We start from the raw sequence: 22,091 nt of genomic DNA on the forward strand, positions 1-22,091 counted from the left end.
GGAAGCCAGGGCACAACTGAAAAGGACTGGAATCTGTCAAGTCACAAACAACACTGCACAGTATATGAGTAAAACTTCTCAAGACTCACTGGAAATAGTGAAGTGACACCATGTCAGGTGGCTACTTGAATTGCTAAAAGGGTAGATTTTCATCTGCAGTATGATTTCATGGCTATGGAGTTAATTTTCAATTCAAAACAGATCCCATACATTTTCTGGTTTAATTTTAAATAAACTAGAATTATAATTAAAATTTTATTTGGGAAACACCAAAGTGTTTTCTTGAACCATCAAGATACCTCCAGCTACATCAGTGGAAAAAATTACCCTTGCAATTCATTTTCCCTACAACCTCGCATCAAAAAAGCATCCCAAGTTAGATATTGAATAGGATGTTCTTATTGTGCTTTAGTGAACAAGTACATGGATGGAAGCCAGGCTTTTGGGGAAGTTATAAAACGTTTTTCAAACACTTCAGAAATTTACAAACAAAAAATACACACTTGAACAACCAACTTAGAAAGGATGGGGATCTTTTCACCTCAGACATCCAGTCACCATGGTATTTTCTTCCAGTTTCTTCTGTTCCTACTTCCCTTTGTATCTGGCTACTAGAAAGATGCCTCACACAAGTACTCCAGTAACTGCACCCAACGATCACAGACAAAACAATAAAATATGGCTCAGTGCAGAAGAGGTTTGTGCAAGAGAATACATGATCGGCTTTTCCTTTTTGCTTTCATATCTGCTTCCCAGGACAAACTGGTTCCCCAACCATCACCCCAAAAGACAGTTATGGAATTGAAATAAATTATCCTCAAAATTTGAAATACCTAAAATACACCTTCTGATAAATTTTCTCATGTATCTCTGTAAGTTTCTAGAACTACTAAAAATTGAATCAGTCTATAAAACACTTAAGCCTTGTTGTGTAGCTCACTGCATATGCTTATAACAGCTCTGAGAAATGCAGTTAGACTTCCACAGCACACAAACCTATTCCAATTTATTACTGAATACTCCCATAAATGTAAAAATAACTAAGATTGCAGTATTAATCCACATAGCTCCAAGTTTTTTAAAAATGATTGAACAAAAATTTCATTCTCAACTTGAAATAAGCTTGAATGATTTATTTTTAGAATTTTTAATGGAAACAACAACAAAAAAAAATTCAGGTAACTTTTAGATAAAACGTTTTCCTTAAGAGGCATTTGAATGGATAGAGTGAAGTACAAAGCACTTGCTTCATTCCTGCAAATACAGAATGAAGTTTTCATGAAATGTATTTAAGAAAGCTTTATGTTTATTTACCATTATTTATCAGTCTAAAATATATTTTTTTTTCAGTAAGTAATAAAAAAAATAAAGCACCTAATTAGTATTGATTTTTTCCATCTGAATATATATTTGAAATGGAATAACTCATGAAATACCTACTGGCATAGCTTTGGATGGAATAAAAATAAAAACTAATGTTATGATGCTTACTAACATTCATTGCCACTAATCAACTTACCCATCAAATGCCTGGAGTTCACATTCTTTCAGTACTGAGAGAGCATGTCCTTCATATTCAGTTACTGTGGAAAATGACATTATTTGTTATCAAAAGATTAGATAAAATAAGATTTCTTTTTTTTCCTTCTAGCATAAGGAACATACAGTAATTTGGTTCAGAATGTATTTTTGGATCAGTAAATGCATTTGAAAAGGTAAGTTGTACAGTTAGACTAGCTAAAAGATAAGACATCGAAACTCAGCTGGTATGAGACACAGGGCTATTTAGTACATTTAAATCCAGAAAACTAGAGAAGATGTTTGTTGCATCAAAATGGAAGTTTTAGCACTGACACAGTTGGTAAAGTTCAGGAAAATGTAAGCGTATCCTCAGTTAAGACTGAATTATTTCAGTATCAATCACATTTAATTGCCTTTGTGTTAGGATATGCAAATTGCCAAGTCAAAAATATGAGTTAAACACAGAAGTATGAAATCAAGCCAAATACCAGTGACAACAGAATATAACACACAGAGGAAGGTGGCACAAGTATACACCAGAGTTCATAGCCTCTGGAGGAAATGAATCTGTCACTCTACATTGATGTCTCTGTGTTTGCTGATACCCTACATAGTACCGTAAATGCCAGCGAAGACAGGATAAACTGGCATACTACAGATGGCACAAAGCATCATAACTACATTTAGCATTTTCTAGGCCAGCTTTGCCAGAAGAGACAGCCCAGCTGCATCCACCCATCAAAGATTTTTGCTGACTGACATGACACTTGCAGATGGATTTTTTGTGTAAGAATGTGCATGATTATATGCAAAATTACATTAATCTTTCATGCTTGTCTGTCCCTGGTGCTAGCATAGTTCGAGGCTTTTCTCCAGTGTTTCTAAATATTGTTAAAATTATTAGTCGTGGTGTCTAAAACAATCACTGTATATCTGTACCTGCTATAACATAGTATTTCTACAGACTACTCAAATGCTGCTTACAAAAATAGAAAATGCTTCTCTCTCCAAACACACATATATAATAGTGAGTATCTAATTTCTGTGAAAAAGAAAAATCAAAATGAAAGTGATAAAATCTCTACATTATGCACTAAAAATTGTCTATCAGCACATAACTTCAAATTTTGCAAAATTCTAGTACTTGGTGTTTTGGAAACTCTTTATGAAAACTTAGAATTATTTTGATATTAAAGTTAGAGAAATATTCTGCTACATAAATGCATATTAATAAAATAACTTTCAGGTATTGCTTACAGAATTTCTTTCATGCAGGACCTATTCTGGAAGATCAGAGCACAGTATTTAAGCTATCACTGTACTCAGTGTTGTTTTTAAAGATGGTAACTCTATGTCTAGCAGTATGTGGAGCTTGTGAAAAATAAAAACCAATAAAATTGTGTGCACCATGCAAAAATGATGCAGAAAGACTCAAATACCTTACCGCTACTTCAATGAGAAATAAAATCTTCCTGTGAAAACACAGTTGGTTACTAGGTTAAATGCCTGCTTTTTAAATGAAGGTAATGACATTTAGAAAGTTCTGCGTACAATCTAATTAAAATGGTATGGCAAGTAAGATTTTATATTGTAAAGGAAAATATGCTCGGTAGTTTTCTAATGTAACGATGTAAGTTACATTTATTATTACAATATTAATTCGCTCAAAGAACAAGGACATGAAAATAAAGAAGGCACAAGTCTACAGAGAAATCAGTAAAGGAAGTTAAAAAGACACAGATTGATGGGAACTCCATCCTCTTTGCTTCTAATAGCTGAAATTTGAAAATTACAAAGGCGAACTACTGCTAGGCATAAGTCTTGGGATGATTCCAAGAAATTTAAAATTTGATGAGCAAATGGCAGAGGAACACAGTATCTGTTTTGAAGCACTGTGACAAAAACAATAATTAAAAAATATATGAGATTTCCAATAAAAAACTTGACGACTGTTTATAGAATATCTATCAAGTATAAAAATTTTAAAAAATCAACACATGCATAAAAAGACCACGTCTAAAAGTTCTCAGCAGGCTAGACAACCTACAGAAGCACATGTAAAAGTCATTCTGATACTTGGAAAAAAAAGATAGATGTTTGAAAATTTTGGTCCTTGTTGTAATTCAGGAGGAAAACCAAATTTTGCTAAGAGGAACAAAGAACATCTTTCACAGTTTAAGGATTCATGTAACATAATTGGCATAGATAGTATTATTTTTTTTTTTTTAGTGATTTCTAACACAGAATTTAATTGAAAATGTTTTCCTTTTTCAAGACATTTTGTTCCAAAGCTCTAAATTACGATAGGGAAAAGAAGGCAATTGAGTGATTTTGAGTTGAAGAGAATCATATAATCCAAAACATTGTAACACCATATCTAATGTAGCAAAACAAGAAACTAAGGCTTCAGTCCTCACATAAAGAAAAAAGCGATATATAATTGGTTCAATGCTCCAAAATGTGGGACACTTCCACATGACATGCCTAAATGCTGGCACTCATGTCACAGACCAGTGCCAATAGGATTAAAACTGCTAATAAGAACAACAGATTAACTGGTGTTAACACTGGAGGAAAAAAAATAATATTAATGTTATTTAGCACACTGCAAGTTTAAACCAATGTTATTTGCCCAGTTCTCAATCATTCACTTTTCTTTTGTGATTCTGCCTTAAAAATGATGGGGGTGAAGGGGAGAAGGCTACTGTTTTTGCCAAAACATCCAGCTTGTAACTGTGCATAAATGGAAGCAGAAGACTCAAAGCTAGAAAGAGAAGACAAACTAGGAGCCTGTTGGGTTTACCTTTATTTTTTTCTTTCTTAAGTTTGTGTAGGATTTTGCAACATGTTTCTAAAATAATAAAGCCAATCATCAGTATTTGCCAATACTTGTAGGTGTCCCAGATTTGGGGGAAGATTTTGTTGAACTGGACTTTTAGAAGAGTCACCGTTCTTCTAAATGTCATATCCCAACAGCAGCACTGTTAAACTCTAAAACTCTTGAAAGACTGTATAAGACTGTGTAAAAATACATTACCCTTTAAGACCTGTGGTCAATCTCAGTAAAATCAATGCATTTTTAGCGTGCAAAGTAATATGGAAAAAAAAATAAAATTAAAAAGATTATTCCAATAGAATTAACAGTGAAAATTAAGTCATGAGAAGGTTGATCATGTAAAAGCCAAAACCACTACACAGTAACACCAAGAGCCAGCTAGCAAAACATGAGATGGGATGAGCAGAGTTCTGTCTTTCATCACTTCATTGTCCAAGTTTCATATTTTTTGTTGTTGTAGTTGTTGTTTTTAATTATATTTAAAGTCTTGCATTGTATATGCACTCAAAATCACTTCAGAGATTCAAATTTGCTTTAGGATTTTTGTGTATGAATTTTAAGCTTTGAAGAAGTATATGTGTAAAGACTAGAAGTAAACTATCTTCAATATAAAAACTGTAGAGAAGCCTTCAATTTGTAGTACATAATACACCTTTGTACACTGCTATGGAAGTAAATGGTCATGTTTCAGAAAAGCAGTAATAGTGAGATGCACACTTCAACATCACAAATAAAAGCCATAACAATAATTGGAGGAAAAAATCTGTTATATTTACTCGAAATGAAGCACTTAAGAGTTTTATTAGATGTCACCAGTGAACAAGACTTTCAAGCGGTCCCACTGTTTTTTATTTTTTATTATTTTTTATTTGTATTTTTTATTATTTTTTTAAATGCATATCTCTTAATTATTTAGTTCTCCACTAGCATTTAAAACCCTAATGTAGTTTTCTCATTTTGCCTGTAGGAGGAGTGTTAGGCAACTAATAAGCACTTCAGTATTTGGATATTAGCAAAATAACGTTATTTTTAAAGGTAAGCAATTAAACATTTATCTAGCTAAAAACAGAAGCTTCTTTTCAGAATTTAAAAGAAAAATAATCAAAAATAAACTTTAAATTGTTTTTCTTCAAATAGGAAAATGCTTTTAAAAATCACTAACAGCGATAATCATAGCTAAATTCTATGAATTAATCTTTAAAACTGTTGGTACATATTTGATATATTACACTTTAGGATTTCAGATGACATTACATAGCTAAAAATGTAATCTTACACAAGTTAATTCTGCCTTTAGCTGAGTTTTACAAACAAGGTTATGTTCACAGCAAAAATAAAAGAAACACTAACCAGTAGTAAGGAATTTTTTAAAAGGGTAATTTTATTTAAATAGTTGTTTAAAACAGCTAAGTAATAGTTAATTTAAAACATGACATAGTTAGTAATCTCTTACTAAAGTCTGCATGATAACATATAAATATATATATATATATTTATTTATTTTTAAATTGTGACCAAGCAACATTATGCTCAATTTCTAAGAAGACAGCATTATTAATAATTTGTTTATGCTACTTTGTCTTGCAGGTGAAAAATGCATCTGTGAGAATTAAAACTCACATAAAGCTTTTAATATTCCTTTGTCAGTTAAGAGAATTTAAGAAAAAATCACTACATAATTCTAACAGACTGAATTCTTTTTCACACTTTTTGTGTCTTTAATCTTCATTTGATTTTACTTTAAATTGTGGGCTAAATAATTTAAAAATATATAGAAACAGGTAATAAAATTAGCAAGACAAATCTCATAAAAACACGTATCGCGTTATTATATTCTTATACATAAATCAGATTTTCTCAGAGTGCTTTCTGGCACGTAGCCTAAACTAGTCATGATTTCACAAGAAGTTTACGCAATAACTACAAGACAAACCCCATATCTTTAATCTGGAACCAATTGTTTTGCAAACCAAGTACAACAGACACAGGAAAAACACTTTTTGATATTAAAATGTCTTGCAAGAGAGTTTACACTTCACATGGATACGAAATGCATAACCAAAGAACAGCAGTGTATTAAAGGGAATTATAATGCTATGAATATAACATTATTTGGAACAGGAAATACTAATACCATTTCTCTGTATGCTTGGAAATTTGGGGGGGGGACGACATTTGATGCAACTTAAGTAACTTTCAGGCATTTCACAGAATGGGGCAGAAATAATAACGAGATCATTACTATTTTACTGCACTAAGAAATCCGTTGTTTGCCTGCTCAGTTTCTTACAGAAAGCCAATGAAATAAAATAGCCAAAGGGCAAATTCAGTGAAATCCAGAAGGACATAAAGCAGAAGTCTGGCAGAATTTTGAGCTTTAAATCCAAACCTGATATCAAGAACCTATTAGTGAGCAGAAGGTAGCATCACTACAACATTAAACTTGTACCTTCATGTTCTCCAGACAGCAAGTCATGCCCGCCTGCCTGGTGAGAACTACCCTTGCCATCCCATTAATCACTTCGGCTTACAGGTTATCCCTGAAACTGAGTCAGAGCCTAGAAATAGCATGTTCTTCCAATCAGCCTCGCTCCCATGACCAATAGATCTTCTAGGAAGAGAGGTAATATTTTAAGACGTGTCTGTCAGAATGCAGGAAAAAATCTCAGCAAACGTAGACAAGACCATTAGACATTAAATGCTTGTTTCTTTTTATTCAATGTTTGGTTTAAAAGTATGAAAGATATATTACTGGTATTGATGGCTATTGGAGAGAAAGCTATTCAATGAAGAACAGAATTACTAAAACATTTTTTTCACGAAAAAATACATTGCATTGTGTAACTACATTAAATAAATTATAAATATAAATTCAATACTTGCAGACAAAGTCAATAAAGATTCAAATTATCTTTCATGCTTAAGTACTTGTTTCACATGAGATTAAACTATGCTTTTGAAGCAACTTACCTGTGACATCAGTTTTGATGTCAGCAAGCTTAAAAAGTGGTGCAACTTTTTCATAATAAACATGAGTGGCTTCTCGTTTGTGGCTGCTTGGATTAACAAATACTTTTAAGGATTTTGGTCTATTTTGAAAGCCTAAAAAGAAAACACAAAACATTTCATATTGCACACAGCTTTTCATACAGCTTAACTGCATTTTTAATATTGGAACCAATATAATACTTAAACAGGATATGTAAATTAGAGTATTAAAATGAACCAGAAAAAAAAAGTATATGTCATAACCTAGTGAAACCCTGAAACAGGAGCATGTTGAATGTGGAGAAGCTAAAAGACAAGTGGCAAAAAATATCAAAACATGTTGTCTTTGGAATTTAAGGTGAAACATTGCCAGCAGGCATAATGACAATAACACCCAACAGAACTGACAGCACAATTCAGTACTTTTGTTTTCTGGGATTACAAATCAAGCAACACAAAGGAAATTTCCTCATCTTGAAAGAGGTGAGAAGAAATGCAAAGAAACAGATTACTTGTCAATACCATTTGGAAATCTAGTAATTATTGTTCATTTTATTTTATTTTATTATTTTTTTTGGGGGGGGAGGGGGATTTGTAAACATTTTTATATAAACACTACTTTTCAGGTTTCTGTTTCTAGAATTCCTATGGTTGCTGTTAATGAGTGAGGATGGTTTACCACAAAAAGCAAATGGTGGTGCAAAATACTACCTGAGTTTTGCTAGTTACTTACAATAAATGATTGAACAATTTTATATTCAATTAATTCATTTATAATTTCTCAATTTACGTTTAGCTTTAGGTTAGATTACCACTTGTTTAGCCAAATGAAAGCTAGGTCTGATAAAGTATACTGCTTTCAACATTCAGGAAGAAAATTAGCAATAGGCCTCAACTCCAAAAGGAACCAAGAGTGAAAAATTTTTCCTGCCCCATATAGAGTATTACTTCAAACTATACAGCCACACAAACCGTATGTTGGCTGGGACTTCCTGAAGTTGTTTCCCACTTCCTGTACCTCAACAACTAACCAGGAGTAAATCTTCTGAGAAATTATAACTAAATACTGTTTTTAGCATCAAAGGAAAAGTACTCCTTACGATCAAAATATAATGATTATAAGAGTCTCATAAATTATTCTTTCACTCATTTAAACACATCAAAGAATCTGCAAAAGAAAATTAGCACTTTATCGAATTTGTGCTAGTAAATTTTAGAAGATTTCTTAAAGATACTGAAAGAAATTTAATGTGGCAATGTACTCCCAATGCATTGTTAATGCCTGATGAATCCTGAATGTCTTCAGCAGGAGGCCTGAGTACCTACACAAAGAAGCACATCCTCAGGAAACATGCCACACTGTGCACATGAAATAAAACACCACGTAAGTAGAGATAGGTTCCTCATTTATGCCAAACCACATAATATATTAAACACTTTCAACACTATGAGTTTGTTGCTAGCCATCACTGATTTTCAGTTCGAAGTCACTGGCTGCTTTGTTTCTCTCCAAGAAGTACAAAATCCATGATAAAGAAAAAGATAAGGCAGTAACTTCTCAATCTTATTAGTTACAGAATTTCCCTCCCTCTCACATTTAAGTGATATTAGCAGAAGACACACAGACTGTTTAAGAGTAAGGCAACAACACTTTTCCCCTATAAATGGTATGTTGATGAGTTCTCTCTGATGCACCACCACTGCTAACTTGAAAAAACCCTAAGAGAAAAAGTTTCATCTTTAAATGCTTGCTGGTAAGTTTTTATAAAAAACATTTTGAGTATATGAAGCAGTATCTTATATTGCCAAAAGAGCAAAGAAGCATTATACAAAAGTGACCGATACGATCATGAAAGGACACAAGCAAAGGTTCATTCCAAAGGCTCTTGATGGAAGACCAAATCTGTACTCATTTCTTTTTCATTTCACCAGTGGCATTTGAGCAGAGAGATGGTACACTACTCATGTGGTTTCATGCCAAATGATTGCCAACAGACATGAATGGATAATCCTGACAAAAATTATTAGTTATCATTCACAGAGTGCAATGATCATGTAACAAACAACTGGATGTAATGAAAGAAAATCCAACCCTAATCACAGGCAAGATTTTCACACAATATAGTATGAAACACATAATATATAGTGAAAGCTCTTAAGTATTTTTAAATAATAATCATCTTTTAACTTTCTTTAAACAACACTGTGAATGAATTGATCTTATTTACTAGAGCCTGCAACTGATTTCAGTCTGTCAGCCTTTTGGTGCTGTCCTAACTGGTATTCTGTTATTGTTTTCTGTAGCTGCTCCATTTGAAATGAACCTGCAGCCTAAAGCAGGAAGGCCAACTGTTCCTCTAGTACTAACAAATGTGCTAATATGCACTAGTTTAAACTTGATCTATCAAGTGAATCAGTGAACCATGAAGGGTGGTGGGTCAATCAGGGTGTTCTGAAAACAAAGGCTCAGAGGGCAGCAGAGACGCTATGCTCAGACATACATCTGTGCTGCTTTCAGTTCTTAGTTTTATGAAAATGGGTTTATGTTACAAAAGTTAAGAGCTTGGAATCACGTTGTTATTACATGCATTTATAAATACTTTATACAGCAGTAACAATATTATACATGAGGAAAACTAATAATATGAAACATTTGTTAATGTAACTATGGAGACACCACTGTTAATATTAACTAAGCAAAGTTAATGTTTAACATTAATGGTTTAATTAAAACTTCATGCATGAAGTTTCAGACATTTGTATCAAATCCCAGAACAAGAGAGATACTACACAATGGTACATAAAAATAAAATGTACTTCAGGTACTTTTAGTTAACTTCATCATTTATTCTTAACAGTATTGTCTTCTGCTAGCTTACAGAGTTTTTAAGTGAAACTCTTTCAAATCAACACTGTTAACAAGAATAAGACTCATCACGGCTAAAGAAAAAAAAAAAAAAAAAAAAAAGAATAGGTAAGCATTGCTAATTGTCCCTTTTCTCCCATTTCCAGGGCTGTCTTAACCCTTTAAGTAGCCCTGGGCATTTGCATGCAGAGAGGATTCCAAATCAAGCAGTGAATTCTACTTACACAGTATGTCTACAGCACATGCCCATAAGCCCAGCACAGAAAGATGCAATGTATAAATGGAAATCACTGTGAGTCAGGTGCACAATAGGTCTGACATACAACACCAGACTAGAAACAAATGTCTAAGCTGCCATTTGGGGCTTTCCAGGAGCCAATGCAGAATCTGGGCTCCAAAGGTGCATGCCTAAAGGTAGAAGCAGTCATTTTACATCAGTTTAACAAATAAGCAATGTACAGATCAAAGTTTTCTTGAACATCATATCATTGAGCAAGCTCTTAATATCTCGCAGGCGTGCATCTAGACAACAGCACTTATATGTAGAAAATAAGAAATTTTTTTTAGAAGTGGGAAGACAGTAGCACGCTTTTTACCCTATTACACACACACACAGAAATGATGAATGCTTAAAAAAAATAAAAAAAGAAGGTAATCAAATAGAAATTGTATTTATTTTCAGTTGTCAGAGATGCACCTTTTAGTAACATTTAGTCATTCTGACAAACGAAAATACGTATTTACTGACAGCTGTACCTAAGCATACAGACACTCTACTTCGGTAGATCACCTGCTTTTAATTTGCTCCATCCTAGAGGCAATAAAAATCCTTCAGGTAAATAGTTCAGCAGTTAATGAAAACTTACATTCTGACAAGACACATTAGGAAAAAGAAATACAGTTCAATTTTGACTATTTTAGAAGGATGGACTTTTAATTTTGTGTTGCAATCTGTAAGGATATATCCTTAAATATAAGGATATAGCAGGATTATATAGCAGAGCTTATCTATAAGCAGAGATATATCAATGCAATGCACCTTTTGAGACTTTAATTACTGAAGAAAGAACAGAACTTGATCTGTTGTATGCTACTGGGGCCTTCCTGCCAATGTTTGGCACATTTTAAATTAGAATAAAAAATTTTCCCTGAATTATATTGTTAGTATATCAACACTGTTTGAATTAATGATAATGTCTTTCTGCCACACTCAGTGTAGAAATGTTGCTGTCAATTTGCTGATTTTCTGAAAAAGACAGAAAGGCAGTTTGAATACCTACTCAGTCTTCAAAATCTAATAGTGTGAAAAACTACTTTTACTACAATTGCAGAACTCAGAACAATGTACACATTAGTAAACAGTATTGTGGGGTTTGCATTTGGATATTTTTTCCAACACACTCTGAGTCCTGATTATTCCTGAAGTAAAAGTAAAGGAGAAAAATGTACTGAGTAGACATCCAGAAAAAGCGGCACGAGGTTTGACTTCTGAAGAAAGATGAAAGCTGAAGGAAGAACCAGAAAGAGCAACATGGCACAGAATGCTTTTTTCAGGTTCAGGTGGCTTGCAATTACAAAGCTATAAAACAGAGACTGCACCTCGAAGTCAAGGCAACCTGAGCAAGAGATACTGCCTCTTTTTTTCTGTGAACATATGGTATCACTGCTCCTGATGGATGGAGGGTAATCTGGGAACAAAACAGACATTTGCTCCGTATGCAAATGTCCTTGCCTTTATGGGTAGCTAGAGATCTGCAAGAATCTTGGCACTTCTGCAGATTTAGATATTTACTGATAAAGCCTTTCAAGAGGGGCAAGGGGGGGCAGTTTTTAATACACAATTTTGTTTGGAAAATCCAAAGCATATTGGAAGTAGTGTATGTATGCACACTTAATGAACATTATTTCGTTTTCTCTATTTCTGCTTAACTTTAATAGAAGAACGCTATAAATCACTACTGGAAGTGCTGTTACAAACAGTACAGATGTGTAAAATTTGAATTCCATAATCAGTCTCAGTATTAACAATTCGGCTGAAGTTTTAATAATCTATTATAAGAAGGATTGTTTTTCTTCTGTAATGTAGAAACTCATTTGCTATAGTCAATAAACAGAAACAATTTTGAGATAAATCAGACACTTTGGTTTGTGTTTTGTTGTTGGTTTTTTTGTTTTAAATCACAAGTGTACTATATTCTGTGTCTTCCCAAAATTCATAGCATTAAATTACAGTGAAAGGCTTTGGCTTGTTTTTGTTTTGGGTTGCTGTTTCCCCCCTACACACACACCCTAAAAAGTAAATATTAATTTCTTAAATTTTATGCAACTTACATGAAAAATACAACTTTCATGGGTTAAGAAAGCATCCTGAAATTATTATAGCATACAGAAAAATATTTTTAAATAAAGAACTGCCTCTCATCACTAACTAGCGTCAATAAACTGGTATCAAATTATACAGTAAAAGTTCTACAGAGCCTTAAGAGCCCTTTCACCTGTGATAATATTATGAGGAGGAAGCCTCTCCCATTAGCCTCTAAGAGCCTGTGGGTCTCAGGCGGGAGTTCCTAAACAGGTTCTGGGCAGTCTCTGAAGAGTCTCCTGTGCTGCAACAACTCCAGTACCATTACATGTGCAGCAATTCCAAGTGAAAGCACCAACATTGTATTTTGTTAAAGAAACAGATTTCTCAAAAGACTCTTCAGTCAGAAAGCAATCAGCTACTTATTTTCAGTGTTTGAACACTTCCAAAATATAGCATCAGCTTATTTTTTTTAAACATGCTTTAGTCATTGTCACTTTGTTAAATTTTATACTTCACCATGTCAAACGTTGGTAGTGTACAGCATTTTCCAACAACATTATTCATACGTTTGTGTTTTAATTTCTACAGGCAAAATATTTTTTCTAAAAATCATTCAACCTTATGCATCACCAATAGAAAGAAGTCTGAAATAATAACAGCCCCGATTAAGTGCTTACCATTCAAAATTTCCTTTAGATGTCTAAACCATGAATTACAGTGGTCTTCACTTAAGTTGTTTAAATGGACAGCACAGTCCGTTAGTTTATTTTCTTCTTTATGCAAGCATTTAAAAATAGTGATACCCAATAAAGTACCACCTTTTTTCTGTCCCACAAAACGACGGCGTTTTAGTTTGACTGAAAATACATCCTTCATCTCAATAATCTCCTCTTCATCCTGTAGAACCGTACTGGAATCACCTGTAGGGAGGAAAAAAAAGTTACCAACTAAGAGTAATATCTAAATCAAAATAAGCAAACAAAAACCAACAATACCATTATGGCCTCACCTATAGTTTCACTTGCTGCATCTGCTCATGCCTATATTGAAACCTATTGCATACCACACGCGTCAATCTCTGATCTCATATTTTACCAACTCTATTATTTAGGTACCCTGCTATACAAATAGCACAATTTCAAAGTGGCTATAGTATCCCTTTTTGATTCAAACAACTAAAACAAATTTGAGGCTCTAAAAAAGTGACACCTCCCCAACTTTTGTGTTGTTATTTAAGTCACAAGGCAAATTTTTCGTTCTCTTCTTCTGAATCACCTCTCTCAGAAATCAGAAAGTGCAATAGGACCCAAGCTGACTATACAAATATAGCTAATTATATATATATTTAATTTATTTTTCCAATTGATACTACAGCTGCCCTTTGGGTTTAGACTAGAAAGAGATCAGAAAACGGCTGTGCAAAACCAGAAAAATACACCAAACACACATCACCCATCTCATCTTTCATTTTCAAGTTACGCGTTTGATTTTAATTTAGAAGACAAGAAAAACAGTTTCAAAAGTGCTTGTGACAGTTCAAAACCAGAGAGAGTTATGTCAGCCTGGAACATGAAATGAAGGCTTTCTTGTATTGGGGTTGACATACACACAGATCCCTGGGTTGGTGATGGTGTCATGCACTAGTTGCAAATGCCTTTTGGAGGTGTAATAATTAAGCCACTGTGGTATAGGCTTATTCTGTTCCTTTTCTGCTCTCTTAAGCTGTAAAACACCCAATTCCTCAAAACCAAACCCATTCAAATACACAGACTGAAGGAAAAAAGTCAACATTCTTGTAGGAGTCAGATATTCTGAACAGGAAAAGCAAACTTTCTTTGCTATGTGTTTACAGCAGATGCAATGTGATATAGAGACCAATAAAGAGCCCCTTGCAGCCCAAGGCACCAAACCTGAGAGCTGGATTCTTACCAACTCTACATCGCTCCTCTAAAACACCTGGGGAGTCTTTGTAGACCTTAAAGGAAAGACTTCACAACATCCTCAATCACTTTTCTATAACTACAGATACAGATGCTTATTTAAGACCCATCTTGACTATAAAAACAGCATTTTCAATGGGGAGGTCTACTCATCTTTTTCCAGAAACACTTGTCAGACACACAGACCACTGGACATTCCAGCACGCACACAGTGTTTTAGGAACTTGGGTAAGCAGACATAAGAAGTATAATAGCAGCTGCCCAGCAGTTATTCACCAAGACCAGTACAAATAAGCTTTGCTTTTTAAATATTTTAAATTAAATAACATTTTGGAATATTAGCTTTGCTGAGAGCATCACTAATTTTGTTGTGCTAATGTTATGTGTACAAACCGTAAATAGATTACAAACATTAGTCTATTTGTCCTGCATGAAACAATAAAATGAAGGCCTGCTCCAATACTCTCTTTCTGCTAGCAATTTCCATAATATAACCTTAGTTGTCAGTCAGCTAAGGCCCATTTCATCTTGTCTCTTCATGCTACTACTTCAGCCAGATATTTATTTGCTTTTAAACCTTCCTCTTCCTCTACATTTGTCAAAGTCTTGCGTTGCTTAGATGCACATAAAAATTTTGAAAATTAAAATAATCCATTCTTACTAGGCAGCATTACATTTTCAAAAATAGTATTTTTATTCCAGCTGTTCTACTGGAACACATTTTCAAATACAGCTTGGAGAAGTATATAAACTATAAAGAAGGACATAGAGGTGCTCAAAAGAGTCCGGAGAAGGGCGACGAAGCTGGTGAGGGGTCTGGAGAACAAGTCCTACAAGGAGCGGCTGAGGAAGCTGGGTTTGTTCAGCCTGGAGAAAAGGAGGCTCAGGGGTGACCTTATCGCTCTTTATAAGTACCTTAAAGGAGGCTGTAGAGAGGTGGGGGTTGGTCTGTTCTCCCACGTGCCTGGTGACAGGACAAGGGTGAACAGGCTAAAGTTGCGCCAGGGGTGTTTTAGGTTGGATGTTATGAAGAACTTCTTTACTGAAAGTTGTTAGGCATTGGAATGGGCTGCCCAGGGAAGTGGTGGAGTCACCATCCTTGGAGGTCTTTAAAAGATGTTTAGATGTTGAACTTAACAATATGGTTTAGTGGAGGATTGTTAGGTCAGAGGTTGGACTCGATGATCTTGAGGTCTCTTCCAACCTAGACAATTATGTGATTCTGTGATTCTATAGTAATACTGAATCATACAAAAGCATCATCCTCAAGTTTTACATTGTAAAGGAAATATTGAATGTGTTAGTATGATCAGAACAGGCAATTTTTACTACAGCTGAAAAGTTTTCATGCAAGGCCTTAGGCCCACTGTACAGTTTTTTATCTTCCATTTTTACTGAAAATAAGATCATCACAAATACAGTAAAATTTTATTTAAAAAAGAACTCAGATGAAAATTTAAGCCATGAGTTATATGTATATATTTTATATATTTATGAATATGTACATATAAGTATATTTATAAATATATTGCATATGTTATTATGAAATATCTCTAACAGGTAGTAACAACCAAGTTTACTTTAAAAATAAAGTACATAATGCATTAGACACTTCTTTAAACTTTAAAAAAAAAAAAACACAACACAATCAGTTTGTTAGTATCATATTGGTTATTGCTAGCTGTTTCAGGACATTAACTGTCCTCTCACATTACTTAGAAAGATATTGGGTACCATCTGTTCTTGCAAGAGATTTAAGTATACATCTATTAGATATCATGCTATTTATTTAATTCAGTACCCACTTCCCATTGTTGTATCTTCTGAAAAAAAAAACGTCAATTTAATTACAAGGAATAAAGATAATCTCTTCTACCAGGCTGCCCTGTCATCATGAGAGCTGAGAGGGAACCTGTATAAAGTAGGTTACAGGCGTTAGGAAGAGTAAAACTAACAGCACTTAACATTTAACAAAGACCTAACAAAAACAGAATATATGGCACTTAAAAAAAAATTACTATAAGCCAAGAGCTTGTCTAAATCAATCTCAGCACATCTGTCTGATGTAGAGCGTAAACAGGATTAGAGTTGGATTTATCTGCTTGACGCTAATTGTACTCACAGTTTCTGCACATGTCCACTTTTTTTTCCTCCCCAAATACAGCATGAAAAAAGGCCTGCCTGATATTATTTAATAAAAAATTATGTCTAAATACACCAAATCAAAGGGTACAGTACTAATGCACGCAAATACAGTTTAATTATAAATAGAAAACAATTCTAAGTGTTAAACTAAGTTTTAAACAAATAGAGTATCTCATGTTTAAAGCAAAATTGATCAAAACATACAGAAGAAAAAACAGTACTATAGAAAATAGAAAAATTTGCAGAAATGTGTCGTTAAAATACAAGCGCCAACGCTTCAACAACATATCATTTATCAGACTTTTATCTGACAATAGAGGGCCAACATCTAGGAGTGGTATCTGAGGACTTAATTTCTGTAACAAATATCTGAGAAATACGTGTCAGGTGTCTGTATAGTTCAACTACAAGATTTGGAAATAAGGAACGTAAGGTTCTACTCCCCTGGTCACGAATTCTTTGTATGACCTTTGGCAACTCACATAGTCCCACTTGATTCTATAGATAAAACTATTACACATTTTGTCCTGTTAGGCTCTCAAGCTTACTTCATTGATAGTTCATTGCTATACCTGAGTACAGTGTAACATAATAGATAAACAGAAATAAAACCATCAAGATTATACCAAAGAAAATACAGTAGTTATTGCAGTTCTTCTTACACAGCATAAACACTGTTTTCAACACTATTATTCCAAATATACAATAAAATATAGCCGTATTAATATATTTTTTAAAAGGAAATAGAATGAAAAGTGAAAACAGTTTTGACAATATGTTCACAAACTTATGCTTAGCAATATTTATTTTAAAAATATAATTTAAAATAATTTAATAATTAATTATTAAATAAATAATTTTTAATAAATTCTATATAAAACACCAAGTACTAACTTGAGCCCATTCTTTCCATCAGTGCAGTAAGGGCCATGTAACTGACTCATGAAACCACTCCAGAGTTTTCAGCTACTACTTTGGTTATGAAGGACTAGCAATGCGAACTATAAAGGTGAAAGTATGATCATTTTTTGCCAAAAGAGCTAAGAATCACTGTATAGCTCACGTCAGACTATTCAATATTAATTTAAATACACAAAACATAAAACAGAAAAGCTACTTTCAAAACATTGAATTTTCAAGCTATTTCAAAAAAGACCAGTCATGCAACACCTTGGAAGGGGTGGGGGGAACAAAAAAAAAAAACACAATGCTATGCCTCCTACTCTCCTTCATAACCAGAGAAAGCAAAACTTCACTTAGTGCTTGGCCAGAATATTGAACAGTGAGCTGGGGAGAAGGTGGTAAAGCACGGGCCAGGCTGGGGAAGACCTGTTTCTTTTTGTTTGTTTTTAAGATCACCTTTGTGCTACTCAAGTCCTTTTAAATGGTGTTATAAAGAGATACATAACACAGCCAAGACCATAGTTTAGAAAAATATTTTCCAGATTGTGTGTAATGACATCCTAGGGAGCTCAGGAAGTATTACAAAGTACTGAAGAGATGCATCGTAGTTCCTCCAGAGCTCAAGAGTAAAAGCAGGGTGCAGCTACCACCTTCATCTTTTAATGCCACCTATTTACTTGCAGCAACAGCTGTAACCCTTCAGGGCAGAAAATTGAGCTTAAAAGCATCTGACAGGAAAACAACCGATTTTCATTCTCCTTTAGAGAATCTCAGGGTGAAGTGATGTATTCTGCCAAGCCAATGCAACATCGTGCCATTAATCCCCCTTCCAACATAGGCACCTACCACAAATGTGTAGTCCAGCCTTTGTTTTGTGTCTGGCACTTGACAAAACCAAGTTGAGTCAATTCAACTCCCTAAAGTAGCGTAGATTGTCCATTTTATTTTATTTTTTTGCTGGCTTAGTCTTCTGACAAGTTAGTTAATGCAGTCATTTCAACACGAGTCCTGCAACCAGAGATGGCTCAAAGTGGTAAGAATACACATAGCAGGGAAGGAGGAAGGACTGGAACTGTCTCTTTTCATCAGCATGAAGTCAGTGTGGCTTGGGCCAACATGCTGTGCGCGTTACCTTCTAATTGCTAACTCCTCAAAGATCATCAACAAGAGTCAGCAAGAACTGGGAAAGATGCACACTGATTTTTTAGAACTCTATTTACGTGTTATTAAAAATATATATAATACTCGGAATAAAACTCTACCCTAAAAGTCACAGTTTGTTGGGCAAAAAATTACACATTATTTTAATACAGCAGCAAAAGGCATCATGATAATTGTTTACTATTCATGTTTAGCAAAGTTACCCCAAAGAAGGGAGCATGGCTGAAATTACCAGCCAGCAGGTCACTCTTCTCTATACAATGCTTTATTTCTGTATATGTCCAGGAGTACATTCCAGTATATTCATACAGGCATAATGTTCCTAGAAATAAAAAGGTTATGACAGAATACTTTCATAATGCATTAGGATAGTCACCTCAAAACTCCCTACTTCCATAAGTCCCTCCCATGGTATTTTAGCACAACTAGTTTAATATAAAGCAGTCCAAGAAGCAGAGGCAAGAATCCCTGACTCATGACTTCAGTTGGTTGCTTCCTCCAGCCCAGCCTGCCCTCCCTTTCCACCTCTCTCCATGTTCCAAACTTTTCTTTCCACAGGACTCCTTCACCAGTTGATTCTGATCCCTGCCCTCCACCACATCTTTTAAAAACTAATCATCCTTGTCCTTCCAAATATCCTAAGTCCTTCCTTCTTGCATGAGGCTCAGTACACATCAGTCCCCGAAGCTTTCACTCACAACATGTTCCATGAGCAGCAAAACACCTTCCTCTCAAACTACAAGGTAACAGCAGAACTTTGTCAGCAAATACACCAAAATTCATAGTTTGAAAGGAAGCCCAATAGTTTCTTGAATAAAGACCTGAGCCGAAAAACAGCTCCACCATTATGTGATTAAAACTTAGCACAAGACCTAGCATTTTTTCAGACAAGAAGCTCCACCTTAAGGAAAAGCTTCCCCATCGTTCTCCAACAAAGGATTTAAAGGAGATTATGAAATGAAAAAATAATCTCCAAAGAAGATCTGCTGGGAATGATGCTGTAGAGAACAGGGGTAGCTGAAAGGAAGGGAGGCAGAGAAATATTCTGAAACTAACGCACTTGAGAGGGGACATGCAAAGTCTTTGCTTTTTAATAGTTACATTTTCTCATTAACATCACATTAAGAAAGAGGTCACTGAAAATAAATTTACTATAGAAAGCTCTACGTTTTACATTAAGAGTATGGCCCACATACTGCCTAATTTCATAATACAATTGGAAAAGTAGCAGCAAACCTTTCACAAAGTGCCTGAAACTCTGTGGTGTTTCCTGTAAGAAGTTCCATGCAGTGGAACAAACATCAGCAGTTTGCATCCTTTCGTAAAGCCTCTGCAGACAAGGGCATCAGATAAAATGGATAGTTTTACAAAGACCAGCAGCACCACTATCATATAATGGAATTAATTAAAAGAGAGAGATCTGTGAAATAAAACAGAAGACTGGGATCTAACGACATGTGATTTAATACAACAGGCTAGCAGAGCTGAAAGGTACTAAAGAAACCCCAAAGAGGTAACATGAGCTTCATTTCACACTCTGTTGAAAGATCTCACATATACACACCATTTTGTACCTCCTAATTTGTGTCATAATCATGACAATTACTTCTGCCATTTCAGAAAATAATGATGAAAAATTGAAATCACCTCTTATGCCCATATGACATCACCAGGTTTGATCAATTGCAAGTTAATAATTAATTCTACTTGCACTCTTACTGGCAAGGTATTTGCTTCAGCCTCAAATACAAATTTATAAACCATCCAATACTGCTATACTGCTAAATACCAGTGACATTCAGGAAATTCAGCATGCCTCAAATATCTGAATTTTCATCTTTTCTGAAAAGATTTTTAAGTTAACATTTTCTTAAGAAACAAACAAACAAAAATAATAATAATAATAATAATAATAATAATAATAATAATAATAATAATAATAAAGAACAGACACATCCCATTTTAAACACCAGACAATTCCCTTCCATAAGCTATTGGTAATTCATGCATATTAGCAATTCATGCTTTTAGGTACTGAAGCACAGCTATCAGCTGCTAGATAAACTCATCCATGAACCTCTCATTGATTAACAGCTACATGTTCGGTTTTACACTCATTGATCTTTAGTTTGTTTTTCTAGGAGGTTTCTTCATAAACTCAGTCATCCTTTGTATCATACTGCCTGCACCTTCCACACTCGCCCAAGGATAGGAGATGGCAGCAGCACCACCAAAATCCTCTGGCAACCATAAAACCCTTCTCTCGCCCCTAGTTCACTTCAGCTCACTTGCCACATAGGAATAGGAAGAATGTAAGACTACACCACTTTGCCTGAAGGGATGAATGAATCCCATTTTGTTCATGTAGACCAGACTTAACAGACTTAAAAGAAACGCAAAGAAAAAAAAAGAAAAAAAGAAAAAAAGTTAGATGATCTTTATATTTTTCCCCTTGCTCTTAGTGAAAATGTTCATATTTCTCTAATTAACCTTGCAAAACATTTTTGGCATATTAAAAATATATTTTATACAACATGATATATGTTTAGTATGAAAAATAATTGCTTAGAACACAATACAAAATTTAAGGTATACTTAGTCAAATTTTCAGTATAAAAATGAGTCCTTTGTACGAAGAAGAAAGCTTTCAAAATACAACACTCTAGAATCTTTCTGGTATTACTGTCATTGTTAGTACAGGGCATTTGCTACATTTACAGTGATGCATAATCTTGTGACTGAGGAAATTACGTTCTCAGACTTCATCAATTCTAAGATTTTGTTTGTAGCTTAACATGATGACAAAGCTCTCACAAAAGATTTGATACCAATATGATGTGACACAACTGAACCAAACCTTAATTTCACTCACAGTAAGAAATCACAGGATTAAGTAACACTGTGCAGTCTTTTAGAAAAGTTTATTGCTTCCAGATGGATGCAAGTTTCCTTTCAGCACTGATTTTATCTTCTGTACACAGGGTGCCAATGTTACTATAAATATAGACAAAATGTAGTTATAAAGATAAATTATTAAAATATTGACATAAACAGGCTTATACAATACTGCCTCTTTCCACAGAGGGCAGCTACATTAGAGTGATGCATATATTACAAATGTTCAACATTAAAACATGCGCACCCATTTCAGAAATTACAGCCCATGTATGAACAAGCACAAATTTACAAGGTATCCATAAAATGACTTCTAATTCAAACTGCGTGCTCTTTGCCCCACGTTGTGTAGTGCCATGTGTTTCACTGCATGGTGCACACTACCAAGATGTCCACCTGTGTCCATGTATCTGTGCAGCAAGCTAAGTATATGCTTACTTCATTTAGCAGCAGAACTGTTGAATATACACTGTAATAATACACATATATTGAAATTAAACTAAAACTGTAAATAATAAATGTATGCTCATT

The 22,091-nt window shown here is 34.3% G+C and overlaps 1 protein-coding gene across 2 annotated transcripts in view; it reads right to left on the reverse strand.

Annotated features, from left to right (window-relative positions):
• CERKL (ceramide kinase like) overlaps positions 1 to 22,091 on the reverse strand; it is a 52,420-nt gene that overhangs the window by 15,921 nt on the left and 14,408 nt on the right. For both annotated transcript variants that reach the window (XM_068685863.1, XM_068685864.1), the window contains exons 2-4: positions 13,194 to 13,436; positions 7,328 to 7,459; positions 1,520 to 1,583 (exon numbers count right to left, since the gene is read on the reverse strand). In XM_068685863.1, the coding sequence (XP_068541964.1) occupies positions 1,520 to 1,583; positions 7,328 to 7,459; positions 13,194 to 13,436 (439 nt within the window). The remainder of the gene's footprint in view (positions 1 to 1,519; positions 1,584 to 7,327; positions 7,460 to 13,193; positions 13,437 to 22,091) is intronic.

The sequence above is a fragment of the Anas acuta genome, chromosome 6 (genome assembly GCF_963932015.1).
Source record: "Anas acuta chromosome 6, bAnaAcu1.1, whole genome shotgun sequence".
Lineage (NCBI taxonomy): Eukaryota > Metazoa > Chordata > Aves > Anseriformes > Anatidae > Anas > Anas acuta.